At 41.1% G+C, this 12,960-nt stretch overlaps 1 protein-coding gene across 6 annotated transcripts in view; it reads left to right on the top strand.

Moving 5' to 3' along the window:
* The window catches only part of GIT1 (GIT ArfGAP 1), a 140,594-nt gene that overhangs the window by 93,664 nt on the left and 33,970 nt on the right, over positions 1-12,960 (top strand). For all 6 annotated transcript variants that reach the window (XM_088477766.1, XM_088477763.1, XM_088477765.1 and 3 more), the window contains 2 exons: positions 9,231-9,279; positions 9,632-9,704. In XM_088477766.1, the coding sequence (XP_088333892.1) occupies positions 9,231-9,279; positions 9,632-9,704 (122 nt within the window). The remainder of the gene's footprint in view (positions 1-9,230; positions 9,280-9,631; positions 9,705-12,960) is intronic.

Here is a 12,960-nt window from a genome sequence, read left to right as displayed (position 1 = left end):
AATGATAATAATAATACAACTTATCATGGGGAAAGCTCAAAGAGCAGCAAAATACAGCAGACATTTCTTCCTAATTCTTTTTTTTGTAACTCCCAACTCATTTCCAGATAAAGCAACATTGATTTATTTATTTATATTGTCATATGTTCTATAATCAGAGCAAAGTAAATGTTTGAACAGCAGTGTGGTTGAATAAGAAATGGCAACTCTGGAGAGTCTTATATGTAGGGGGTGTCTAAACTTTTGTAGAACTCGTAGTCAAATTCTGTAAGGGCCTTCATATACATGATGCAGACCATTTCATCTCTATCGACTTTCTTAAGCTCCCTCTTCTGATCTGGCTGCTGATAATAAGCAATAGGAAGCTGACTACAATAATAATATATCACATGCTTCCTGTTGGTTACTATGACAGAAGCCACAGCTTGACTAGAGGGAGCTTCCGTAAGCTGGAGTAGGTGAGAAGTTGTCTACTGCTGAGAGCGGGTTGGACCTCCGCAGCTGCAATCTCTGTTAGCATGACCCTGTGTTCATACCATAATGCATAATAATTCATTTAAAACATTAAAAGTTTTCAACATTTTCTAAAGAAACAATAGTTATCCCAACATGTACATGTATAGCACAAATATATGTTGTGAAATCATTTAAAGAGACAGTGCTAATTAAAAAAACCCATCTACATACCCTAAGCCCTACTTAAAGAGCACTGTTTAATCTTTGAAAGATTTTACACTTATTATTATTGACAGCCACATTCTGATGAGCAAGCAACGTTTTGATGACTGAGATCTATGGCAGGAAAACTACTCGATGTATACACCCGTAACTGGCTTTCTATCCCGTCTTCCTTCTCCTCCTCTTACATGGCACAGCCCTAAACTTTGTTTTTCTATAAATACAGAGTCATTATTGCAGATTTCTGTACAAAAAGGACTCGGTGTACATTTTATTTTCATTGCTGAATGTATAATGACATCATAGCACCACAATCTATACATTTAGGTAAATAAAGATAACACCCGTACAGTCTCAACTGACTTGGATTATTATTGGTTTCATATGAATCGGCATTTCTACATTGAATGTTGCATCATCAACGATTAGAGTAAAAAAAATAATTAGGGATATAAGTTGGATGTTCAGCTTTACATAGACTTCTATACAGTACAGGAGTCTCAGACTTTTTCCGAACATATATTTATAAGTCCTTCTGTATAGTGTATAGGGAAAGCAATGTATACGGGGCATTGTAACAATTGCTTGGTTTTAACATTTTTGCAAGCCTAAAACATTAGGAATGAGAGCCTTCATCAAAAAGCTTACATCCTAAAGAGATAATGAACACACATTCATTTTTTAATTCCATATGTTTAGCTAATTACTCACCTCTCAATCTTTATACTTGCTGTGTTTTAGGACTGAGTGGTATTACTGACCCAGGGTGTTGAGGGGCAGTTGACTGGACAAGCAACCGCAACAATCCAAACTACTACCTTCCTGACCCTTCCTCAGTCCTGCTTACTTCCAGTATTGTACAGGCATGGCCGCTGACACAGCCATGAGGGGGCATGACCAAATCTGGGAGGTGTGACCTAGCCCCCTCTAGGATTTTTTTTATGGCGACATGAGCTGCAAAAGGGGACATTTGTCCCCCCTCATCAGCTGGCCTGGGCCCCTGCAGGGGCCATCCAACAGTCCAGGGCCCAGGTCTTAGTATCCACTCCCCACCCCCCCCCCCCCCCCCCCCCCCCCCCCCCACCACCACCACCTCTTCCTCGACATCCCTGTGTGTAGGCCCTAATGCCCAGAGAGGACAGCAAACAAGGGTGTGAGGGGTCTTGGTAACTCTTGTACCTTCTGTAGAGAGGACTTTACACATGTTGTTTAGTGGGTTTAAAGTTTTTTTTATTTGTATATAAAAATACAAACCCTTTTTAATTTATTTTATACAAGTCCCTGTCAGTTGTGACACAAAGTCGTCTAATGAATATGTAGAAGCACTGCTGAATGTGTAGCTTGTGTAGCCACATACAAAGTTTTAATTGTGTTTGGCGATCTGCAAACTGTCCAAATGATAAATGTGAACTGTGGCTCCAACATGTTAATTGTTGTAAGGGTCTTGATCTGAATTGTGGTATAGTGAGATGCAGGGCTCTATGTGACAAATTTCTGTATGGCTAATTGCATATGGAGTTGAGTGAAACATAGACATCCCCAACAAAAGACAGCTTGTGATGGATTAAAGACTCTATCACAAGTTTGGGTCTCCAGGCAACTATGAATTGTCCTGGCAGTTGTACAATACATTTGCTAACAATGCTGTGTCCCTAGGGATTAACATGTAACAATTAGTAGAATCCCTTATTCAGCCACAGTATACCGACAATAATCATTACCTACTGAGCTGTAAGAACCTATTATAAGCTGTACATACTGTTGTAAACACGTGCATGTGTGTTAATGCATAACTAAGTTAGTTACTGGGTTTAACTGAATGCTGACCCACAACTCAAAGCCACATGCCTGTGTGCCAGAATGAAAGGAATAGTATGGGCAGGATTGAAGACTGCATTTAGACTTCTTTCCAAACTGAATCATGCTATCTAGTCGCTAGCCAGAATGATTGTGGGGAGAGGAGATCAGTGCCACACATTGAGGAACAAAAAGTTTTGAGGGGTCTATGTACTAAGGGCCTGATTCAGAGCCGCTCGTAAGCGGCCGCTCGTTCGTTCCGAGCAACGTTTGCACTACTGCGCATGCGTACGGATTGTAATACGCATGCGCGAACCAGTCAGTGCGTCCGTAATTCGTTTGTTCGCTAAATAGCGAATGCCTGCTATTTTGAGTGACAGGAGGAGGCGTATGTGGGTGGTAACAGGGGAAGGTGCTTGAAAACGGGGAGTGGAGATCCAAACGCAGGCGTGCTTAAAGGTCAAAACGGGCGCTTTATGGGTGTGCATAATTAATACAGCAGCGTCATTGACCACGTCACTGGGTTATTTTATAGCCAGAACTGCTTGCAAGATTGTGGTAGCAAAAACCAACCCCAAGAATAGCGAGCAGTTCATACGCTGGTCGATGTACTCGATTAATCTAATAAATAGCGGACATGACGTAGGATGCGAGCGGCCAGGGGGCGTAGTTTTCCAATAAACGACCGCATGTTTGGTTCGCTCGTTCAGACCTAGAGGCGTGAACAGACCGCAAAGAGCGAACGGTTCATTTGAATAGCCAGCGGAACGAGCGAGCGGAAATAGCGTCCGGCTCTGAATGAGGTCCTAAGCCTTGGATAGAGATATAGTGGATGGAGATAAAGGGCCCCATTTAACAACGATGCATAACTCCTTTAGCACTCGCTAAAGGGGTTATGTCATCCTTTCTGTATTTAACAAACAGCTGTAATCTAAGATGTCAGCTATTTCTCACTGTATCTAAAGATGGCAAGCTCAATGTGGTCCCCATTGCTGGCAATGGGGACCCAGCAGCAGCCTTTTCGGCTTCAACAAAGCCTTCCAGACACTGCTGTCCCCTCTGGGGTTAAACAGTCATGCACATGCACAGACTGAGCGTCGCGCATGTCAAAGTATTCCGCTGCTGGTAGTGATAGGCTGCCAGCAGCTGAGCGGAGGACCCTGCCGATGAGGAGATGACACTGTACCTCGCTGGAGGGGGTAAGGAATGCTGAATAACAGTGACATATTTATTTGTATCTCTGCGATATTAAATTATATACGCCACTGGTATTTAGGTTCATTGGTTGATACTCTGGGCCCCATTTAACAATTGGCTCCTAACTGTAATTTTTTCAAACACAGCATGTAAAGTGAGAGATGCTGATTGGTTGGTACCTTGTCTCTCTCCAAGGCTTAGTTTATAGGCACCTTAGTTTGAGATAGATAGTCCAAGTTCGAATTTTTGGGAGATTAGGATACATTTCTACTTCAGATTCCATAAGGTATCCACTGGATACCTTGGTTGGTATAGGCAATGGCGGCAGACATCGGGCACCTCAGAGTTAAGTTTTCAGCCTTCCAGGATGCAGTGGGGTCCCTCTCCTATACCCCGCCCCCGAGCCAAGGCATCTCAGTTTCGTAGGTGCCCGGCTCGGAGTCTGATCACCTTTTCAGAGGGGGGGGGTGGTCCCTCTTAAGGTCCAGGGGTTTTTCCAGCTCTGTAGAAAACACCATGCTCAGAGCTCGGAAGCCTGCTTCTGCAAGAATTTAACACAGAGTGTGGCATACTTTCTTTGAATGGTGTCGCCCTAGAGGCTTTGATCCTCAGGTGTTTAGGATATCCAGGGTTTTGGCTATTTCCTACAGATGGGCTTAGATCATGGTCTTCGCCTTGCTTCCCTGAAGGTGCAAGTTTCTGCCCTGTCAGTGTGGTTTCTGCGTAGGATTGCTACTCTTCCTGATGGCCGCACCTTTATGCAAGGTGTCCTTCGCATTCAGCCTCCCTTTGTTCCACCAGTGGCTCCTTGGGATTTGGCTGTGGTCTTGAGGGCTCTCCAAGGACCTCCATTTGAACCACTGGGCTCAGTGGATTTAAAATGGTGTTTCTTCTGAACATTTCTTTGGCCAGAAGGGTGTCAGATTTGGGGGCTCTCTTGTGTCGCCCTCTGTTTTTGATTTTTCATAGGGACAGAGCGGTGCTTCGCACTCGCCCTGGTTTCCTATCTAAGGTTGTATCTAGTTTCCACATTAATGAGGAAATTATAGTGCCGGCCTTTAATTCCCCAGACCTCCCAGCTGGTGAGGCCTCATTAGATATGGTAGGTGCTATAAGGATTTATGTTGACCGTACCAATCCATTTCAGAAGTCGGAATCCTTGTTTGTCCTCTATGGTTTCCGTAAGAAGGGTTGGCCTGCCACTAAGCAAACTTTGGCAGGATGGATTTGCATGGCGTTTTCTGAGGCTTACACTCATGAGGGCCTTCCTGTACCGTCCTCTGTTAAAGCTCATTCTACTCTGTCTGTGGGTCCTTCGTGGGCAGCTCGCCGTGGTGCCTCTGCTGTTCAGCTTTGCAAGGCAGCCACATGGTCTTCTGTCCATACCTTTGTGAGGTATTATGCATTTGATACCTTTGCCTCTCAGGATGCTTCCTTCGGGTGGCGGTTTCTCCTTTCTGGACAGGAGCGTCCCCACCCTTTCTGCTTTGGGACATCCCCAAGGTATCCTGTGGATGCCCTATGGACCCTGAAGTAGAAAATATGAGATATGGTAAGAACTTACCCTTGTTATCTCTATTTCTACGAAGTCCATAGGGTTCCACAGGACTCCCGCCCTGTTGCACCTGTACTGCAGATGGGCTTTAATCTGGTCACCGGTTTTTCCGTCTCCTTCTGGTGAGAATGTGATTCTTGTGTGTTCCAGACTTTCTTCTCACTTTTTCTTCTCCTCCTCCGGCCTATGGCTTATTACGTAACTGAGATGCCTTGGCTCGGGGGCGGGGTATAGGAGAGGGACCCCAGTGCATCCTGGGAGGCTGAATACTTCTGAGGTGTCCGATGTGTGTCCGCCATCGCCTATAACCCCCAAGGTATACAGTGGGACAATACGGACTTCGTAGAAATAGAGATAACAAGGGTAAGTTCTTACCATATCTCATATTTTTATTATTCTCCTATGGGGTTGGAATTGACAGTAGGATATCCCATAGCGTGGATTGGATCAAAATAGAAGATTTGACGTGTAATGTATTTTACAGTTTGTTCAGAATGTTAATCCGTATGTGCTGCTCACCTATCACCTAAAAAAGTCATCAAATGATAAATTTAGTTCTTTGTATGAATTTCCTGTTCATTCCAGATTACACTGTTTCTTATCATTTACATGAGGATAATGTGTAGGGTTTATTGGAAATATTCTTCCCCATAAAGTGTAATGTGCTCTCCTTTCTACGGTGAGAAATAGCATTTCCTAATCTTATGGTGTGCCATCTGGAGTCCAAAAACAATAATAATTGATATATACAGATTGGAAGACAAGGTGTCTACAAGGTGTAGTAGTTATAAAGTAAATTGGTAAAGTAAATAGTGCTCATATCCGAAAAGTGAGCTCATACCAGAATATAGTGTAAGCTTATCTGTAAACCCATAACTGGTCATATACATGTTCCCTAGAGATTTGGAAGTCTCAAACAGTTCATAACCATGAAATGACTACGTTTTTCTATATGTAATAGGTAACAACAATTTTATGTCAGCCAAAGTAGAGGATGAAAAAATGCGTACATAGAAAAAAAAAATCACATACTGTATCTGAGAGAACCAGCAGTGATCTTTTGAATCAATTTGGTAAAAGGTATCTAGCAAAGTCCTAACACATTTCAACTGAAGAAGACTGAGCCCTAATACCTTGTGCACGGGCAAGATTCTAGCGAGTTGACCCGTATTTTTAAAGCGGCAATAATTTAAAAGGTAAAACCAACCTGGTTGGTGATTGATAGATAAATAAATTTATTTTGTGGAGTAACAATTGCACACCACAAAGGATGCCCCCATATATTAGGTCATCAATTGGGATAATCTGTCATAATTTCATGATTTTTTTTTTCACTTTTAATAGGTGAGCTAAATAAATACTGATTAATATTCCAAACCAATTGTGAAAGACACCGCACACTGGATTATCTTTTTTTTTTTGGTCCTATCTGCCCTGAAGAATTTCTGGGTGTGGATTGATAGATAGTATCTAGATAGACAGTCAATAGATAGACACCAGAAGGTAGACAATCAATAGGTTGACAGGGCGAAAAGGTAGATAGGTAAATGGTCGACATTAACTTAGGTAGACAGGGTCAAAAGGTCAACACTGACAAGGCCAACACATTTTTTATATTTTATCTCTAACCCTCCCCCTGGTGCCTAACCCTAAATGTCCCCATTTTACAACCTAACCCTAAAAATCATGAAAAACCCACGTGTCAACCTTTTTTTGTGCTGAACATTTGCATGTAAACCTTTTTTTGTCACCGTCGACCTTTAAACCCTGTCGACCTATTCACTGTCTACGTTCTGGTGTCTATCTATTGACTGTCTATGTACCATCCGGATACCGAATATCCTCTTTTCATTTCTTTATTTAATAAGATGTCTGTTAGGAATATATAATAATAAATAAGACATTTACAGAAAAAGTGATATGTACTATTATATAGTTAAGTCTATTAAATATTTTACATGCCTGTTCAGACACCTCATTACACAATAGCAATGTATGCGCTCTGCTGCAAATGAATCTAGTTTTTATTTATTTATTTTTTAAATACAAGTATGAAGAATGTTGTTGTAGTTGCAACATAGTTACTTTTCAAAGCTACATCCATCAGCAACTTTAATTATAGAGCTATATTCATCTAAGGCAAAGTATGTTGATATGATGTTAATGGAAGCTCAGTGACTTGGTGGAACAAATACTGTTGCAGTTGGTTTACACTTGTTTAAAGATTTTAATTTGTCTAAACTAAATTCAGCCCCTTAGACCTTAATATGAAATGCTATGTCTGACAGGTATACGTTCGGGAAGCCGGCGGATGCAATGCCGACCGCCAGCTTCCCGACTGCTTAATTCCGGCGAGGGTTAAGTGACAGGCATCTAAATATAGACGCCTGTCATTTTACCGCCGCCGGGAGACCTGCGCCCGCTATCCCGATCAAATGGACACCGGGCGCAGACAGCTGCGGAGGGGGGGTAGGTTTAGGGTTAGGCACCCCCGCGGGAGATTAGGGTCAGGCCAGGGGAAGGGGGGGTTAGGCAATCCCGGGGGTCTTAGGTTTAGGCAGCGGGGAAGGGGGGGGGATTAGGGTTAGGCACAGGGGGGGGGGGTTAGGGTTAGGCACCTTAAAGGAGGGTTAGGGGGTAGAATTAGGTTAGTTTATACTTACCTTTAGGACGATCGGGATTTCCTCCTCTGTCGGGCTGCAGCTGCCGGGATTTGAACCGCCGGCCATGCGTATGACAACCCATCCTGTGCTGTAACAGCTCCAGGAGCAATGCATCTGATACAATAATAACTGCTGCTAGTTACAATAAGATTCAGTTACTATCAATTTACATTTACTGTCTGTCTGGGGGTGAAAAAATATAAAAATAAAATACAATACTATGAAGTCAGTCATTTTAACACTAAACTAACTACCCCCTTTTGTATAATTGTTGAGAATGTGAATACTACAGGTTCTTCCTGCCCTTGTGGTCCAGACCATGTCTTTGTATTGTGTTGCTACTTACGTCTTCATGATACGGTATATTGATGTGCTATTTTGTAAATATGAAATTGGCCGCTGTTGCAGATTTTTTGCGGTTACCAGACTATAGATAGACAGTTAAAAGGTCGACAATGTCTAGATAGACACCAGATAATAGACAGGCAACAGGGACAAAAGGTTGACACACTAAAGGTCGACATGGAAGAAGTCCACAGGTACAAATGGTCAAAAGGTTGGCATGAAAATGGTTGACACACAAATGGTTGACACATTACTTTTTTTGTTATTTTTAGGGTTAGTTTATGATTAGACACTTACCGGAGGGTCAGGCACTTACCTCGACGGTTAGAGTTAGGCACCAGGAGGGAGGGTTAGTCATCAAAGTGGGGGGTTAGGGTGAAGATTAGTGTTAGAAGAAAAAAGTGTTGATCATTTTATGTCGGCCATTTTCGTGTCTACATTTTGACCATGACAACCATTCGTACATGTCGACCTCTAGTGTGTCGACCTATTGCCTGTCTAAAGCCAATGGATCGGAACGACATATCGTTCAAATCGTCAAAACGTGTAGTATGCAACCACTGTGTCGGCTGTTGCACGCTCCCATTGGGTCGTCAGCTGCATCGGCAAGTCCCTAAATGCAGCTCAACCTGATGATGTGACTGACGACCCCATGCAGCGGGATGCAACAGGGGCGGATATATTGGGCGGGCGGGCACCGGATCATCTCGTGTGACTCGGCTGCCCGCTATGTCGGCTCGTCGGCGGGGGGGTCGGTAGTCCCATTGCTGGGTACACATATTGTATAGTGGTGTACCCAGCTTAACATCTGGTGTCTATATAGACACGGTCTATCTTTTAACTATCTATCTTTTATACCACACCCATTTTTCACACAAGTGCCTTAAAAGCTGATGACCAGTCTATTGTCCTCTGTTCTTCTCATCATAGTATTGAATGGCTTCAGCTAATATGGTTTCATTGCTGTATGTTAATTTTATATTTTTGTGTTACAGTTTGGACCTGTCCGAGCTCGCAAAAGCTGCCAAAAAGAAGCTTCAGGCTGTAAGTTCTCTGAGTCAGTGTAAGGCGTGTTCTCTGTGTTCATCAAATTGTAGGCTGTTTCCCTTATATTATATTACAGAGGTGATCATCTCTACATCCACATCCCATACCCTCATATATCAAGGTTTCTTGCTGCCTTATTTTGAGTGGCATTTTTGTTGCCTTCTTTAATCACTTAGTGCACCAATCCACTGTAATTATAGAGCTGTCACTCCATCTAAAGCTGGGCAATTACGCTTTGTGATTATCTATTTATCTAGCTCTTCTCCATCCTGTTTTCCATCCTCTGATAGACACTTTCCCACTCCCCGTTGCTTCCTCCTGATTAACCAGGCACTCTGTTTATTCACAGCTCAGTAACAGGCTCTTTGAGGAGCTGGCTATGGATGTCTACGATGAAGTAGATCGAAGAGAAAATGACGCAGGTAGAGAATTTAGGGTAACTCTGCCCCACTTTTTAAATGAGCGTTCACCCTGCATAGAAAATTTACCAGTCTGTGTGACCTACTACTCACTGTAGCAACTAATAGAACACAACATTTTTTTTACTTTTTTTTTTTCATTATTATTATTAAATGCATTATTAACAAATTCACTAGGGATCCTAGTGCTCCTGTCCTCTTGCGCACACCTGTTCCACTTAGCTGTGATTGTAAAAACCCAGAACCGTGGTGCAATGGAATAAACCCATCCCCCTCCCTTACATAATAGCGTTTGACATCTGCTTTATATGGAAACAAAATTGTGCCTCTGTAACTTTTAGTTATGTCAAATATTTTATGCAGACCTATTTTCATCCCATCTTTGTTTAACCTAGTGAGAGCCATCTAGTATTATATATGAGGCTGTCGTTGGATGGGCATTTCTTTGTTACAAAAGAGCACCAATAATGTGTTAATAACCCTTATGTTTTATATACATTGTCTCTCCACATACAGTATTGCTGAAGGTCCTTCTACTGGATCTATTAGCAGTTCAAGATTAACACGTTGTTACGAGATCTGTTACTCTTTGCAGACAAGCTGGTTTGTTGTTCTATAAACTTCTGAGGGTGTATTTACTAAGGTGAGAGTTTTTAGAAGTGGAGATGTTGCCCCATAGCAACCAATCAGATTCTAGCTATTATCTTCTCGAAGGTGCTAGTTAAATGTTAATAGCTAGAATGTGATTGGTTGCTATGGGCAACATCTCCACTTCTAAAAACTATACCCCCTGGTATCCTATTTTCTAGCACCTTCTATATCTTTATTAGTAAAGCAGTTGGCAACATGATGTTTCTAGGGCCCCCACAAGGGGGCCATATATTACCTTTACAGAGAAGGCAACTTTTAAGAAAAGTTTCTTGCAGCGTGTAGATGCCTGTGCTGTGAAATGTTTGCTATTGGATAGAAATATGGTCATTTCTGTTTGTGAATGGTCTTCTACTAAGTTATACAATCATTATGTTTTGAGTGTGTGTAAAATAAAAATGTTTATTTGCCGTTAGACATTTGAACTTATGAAAATATATTTTATTTTTTTTTATAGTTATTTGCTCTTAACAAGGGGACTTTATTTGTTTATTGGGTGAAAGTAGCATTTATGTACCCTTTTAAAGAAGTTTTTCCCCATCAGATATTTTTATTGCACTGACATTAAACACCCTCGTGCTTTTGTTTAATACATTTTTATCTGTCTGGCTTCCTTCTGTGATTTTTCAGTCATGTTTTTTTTTTTTTTTTTCTATAACACCAGTATGTATGGTTATTTTCAGCACCATGGCACAGGCGTTATGTGCTCTCAGCATTCGTTACAGTTGTGCCGTCTAGATATAAGTGTTATTTTCAGGGTAACAAAAATAAACATTTCTGATTATATAAATACATGACTGAAAGCATAGCAGTAGTATTCAAAACATTGTAGGAGTACATGTACAAACGCATACCTTAAGGACCAACTGAGCGGTTAAGCAAGGTGGGCAAGTCTCATTTGTAGGCTAAAATATCCACAAACAAGTGACCACCTGTAAATCTGTTGCACTCTCTTGGTTTATGAATAATGATACTTTTACTTTAGATTTCTTATACTAGTTTTTATTTACCATAACTGATGAATATCTGTTCAAAATTTATATTATATGTTCAGTATACCTTGTTATAGACACAAGCCTATCCTCTGAATAAATGAATTGTAAATGAACTGTCTTGCTGAGCACAGTGGCCTTAATATGCTAACACTGTCTTATATACAGTATGTAAACTCTAGAGCAGTGATGGAGAAACGAATACACTTCAATGGTCGTATGCGCTGCCCTCTAACCTTTCAAAGTGCTGCACATTACCCTTAATCTAAGTGATCAGTTCAAATATATATTTAATCAATCAAAGAGACATCGCATGCTTTAGAGTAGACTCCAAAAGTCCTTCAATCAAAACACCCTGTAAAGTCCCAAATGGCCTTTAACAACCCATTTAACCTCAAAACACCTCTCAACCTGCCAGCCATCTCTAAAACACTCTGAAACCTTCACTCACTTACGTAATAAGAGCAATGTCACCTTTTGCTCAGACACAAATAATACTTAAGAGAAAGGAGTAAAGACAATCGTCTCTAGTGTTTGTAAAAATAATGTCACTTTTGCTATAGCTGATTACAAAGAACTTTGTTTTTGGCTCTGATTAGTATGATATATAGCATGCATTTATGTATTCATCAGGTGCTTTCGTCACCTATATAGTTGTGTTCTGCTTTATAATCAGTGAGTCCCTTCCTCTCTGTAATAAACATAGGGGTCTAGACTGACATCTCCTAGGTTATATGAGTTCATGTAAAAATATATAATTGTATTCTGCAGTGGTGATTCTGTCTTCTGTGCGTTAATTGCTGAAAGAGTACTGAAGCATGTTTTCTATACTTCACTCGTTTGCACTCCAGGGTAAAAAAACTCCAGTCTAATTACACACGCTGATTTCCTGGTTGTGAAGTATGAAAAGCCAAAACCATCCAGACATAACACAGCATTTGTGGCTTTGGGATTTTCAAATCAACTCAAGTCTTGACTAGTTAGTCGTCTGCTGACATGATGGGGGTAAACCAGTTCGGTTAAATCACTTCGTCCATGTAGTCATTGTAATCATTCATTGATCATACTGGGAAATTTTAAATGATCAAGTGTTTTCCCCTCTGTCCAATTATTTTTCACATCGAAACTAGTATTTCATAAAAACAAAACTCGTGGGCAGACATATTTATTCTGTAATCATTTTACATCAATGCTGGGAGATGTCTATATTATCCATATGGGGCTTTATATTGTACTTGCATTCTCTTGCATAATACTCTGATCCTCCGGTCCCTGCATACCACGACCTAGCCAGCTTTACACTTCACTTTCATTCGTAAGCAGTGTGCATATGTCATATTAAAAGAAGTTGTAGTTATATATGATTACTTATCACATATTTCAGAGAATGAGTGGTTCATCACCTAAAAGCATAGTACTTAAATTCCCTCTTAATGCCTAATAACATTTTAAGCTTGTGAGCAGGCCTCCCTACCTCTGTCTGTTTGTTATTACCCAGTTTTGTTCTATTAATGTTTCCAATTGCGAAGCGATCGGAATATGTTGCGTTATATAAGAAACTGTTAATAAATAATAGTTGTAATGCATCCTGTGCATTTGTTATGGGGAAAGTCGGCAGG

This window comes from Taudactylus pleione, unplaced genomic scaffold (assembly GCF_031769625.1).
Source record: "Taudactylus pleione unplaced genomic scaffold, aTauple2 ptg000203l, whole genome shotgun sequence".
NCBI classification, from domain to species: domain Eukaryota; kingdom Metazoa; phylum Chordata; class Amphibia; order Anura; family Myobatrachidae; genus Taudactylus; species Taudactylus pleione.
The sequence above is the reverse complement of the archived record's forward strand: the minus strand, read 5'-3'. Positions and strand labels throughout refer to the sequence as shown.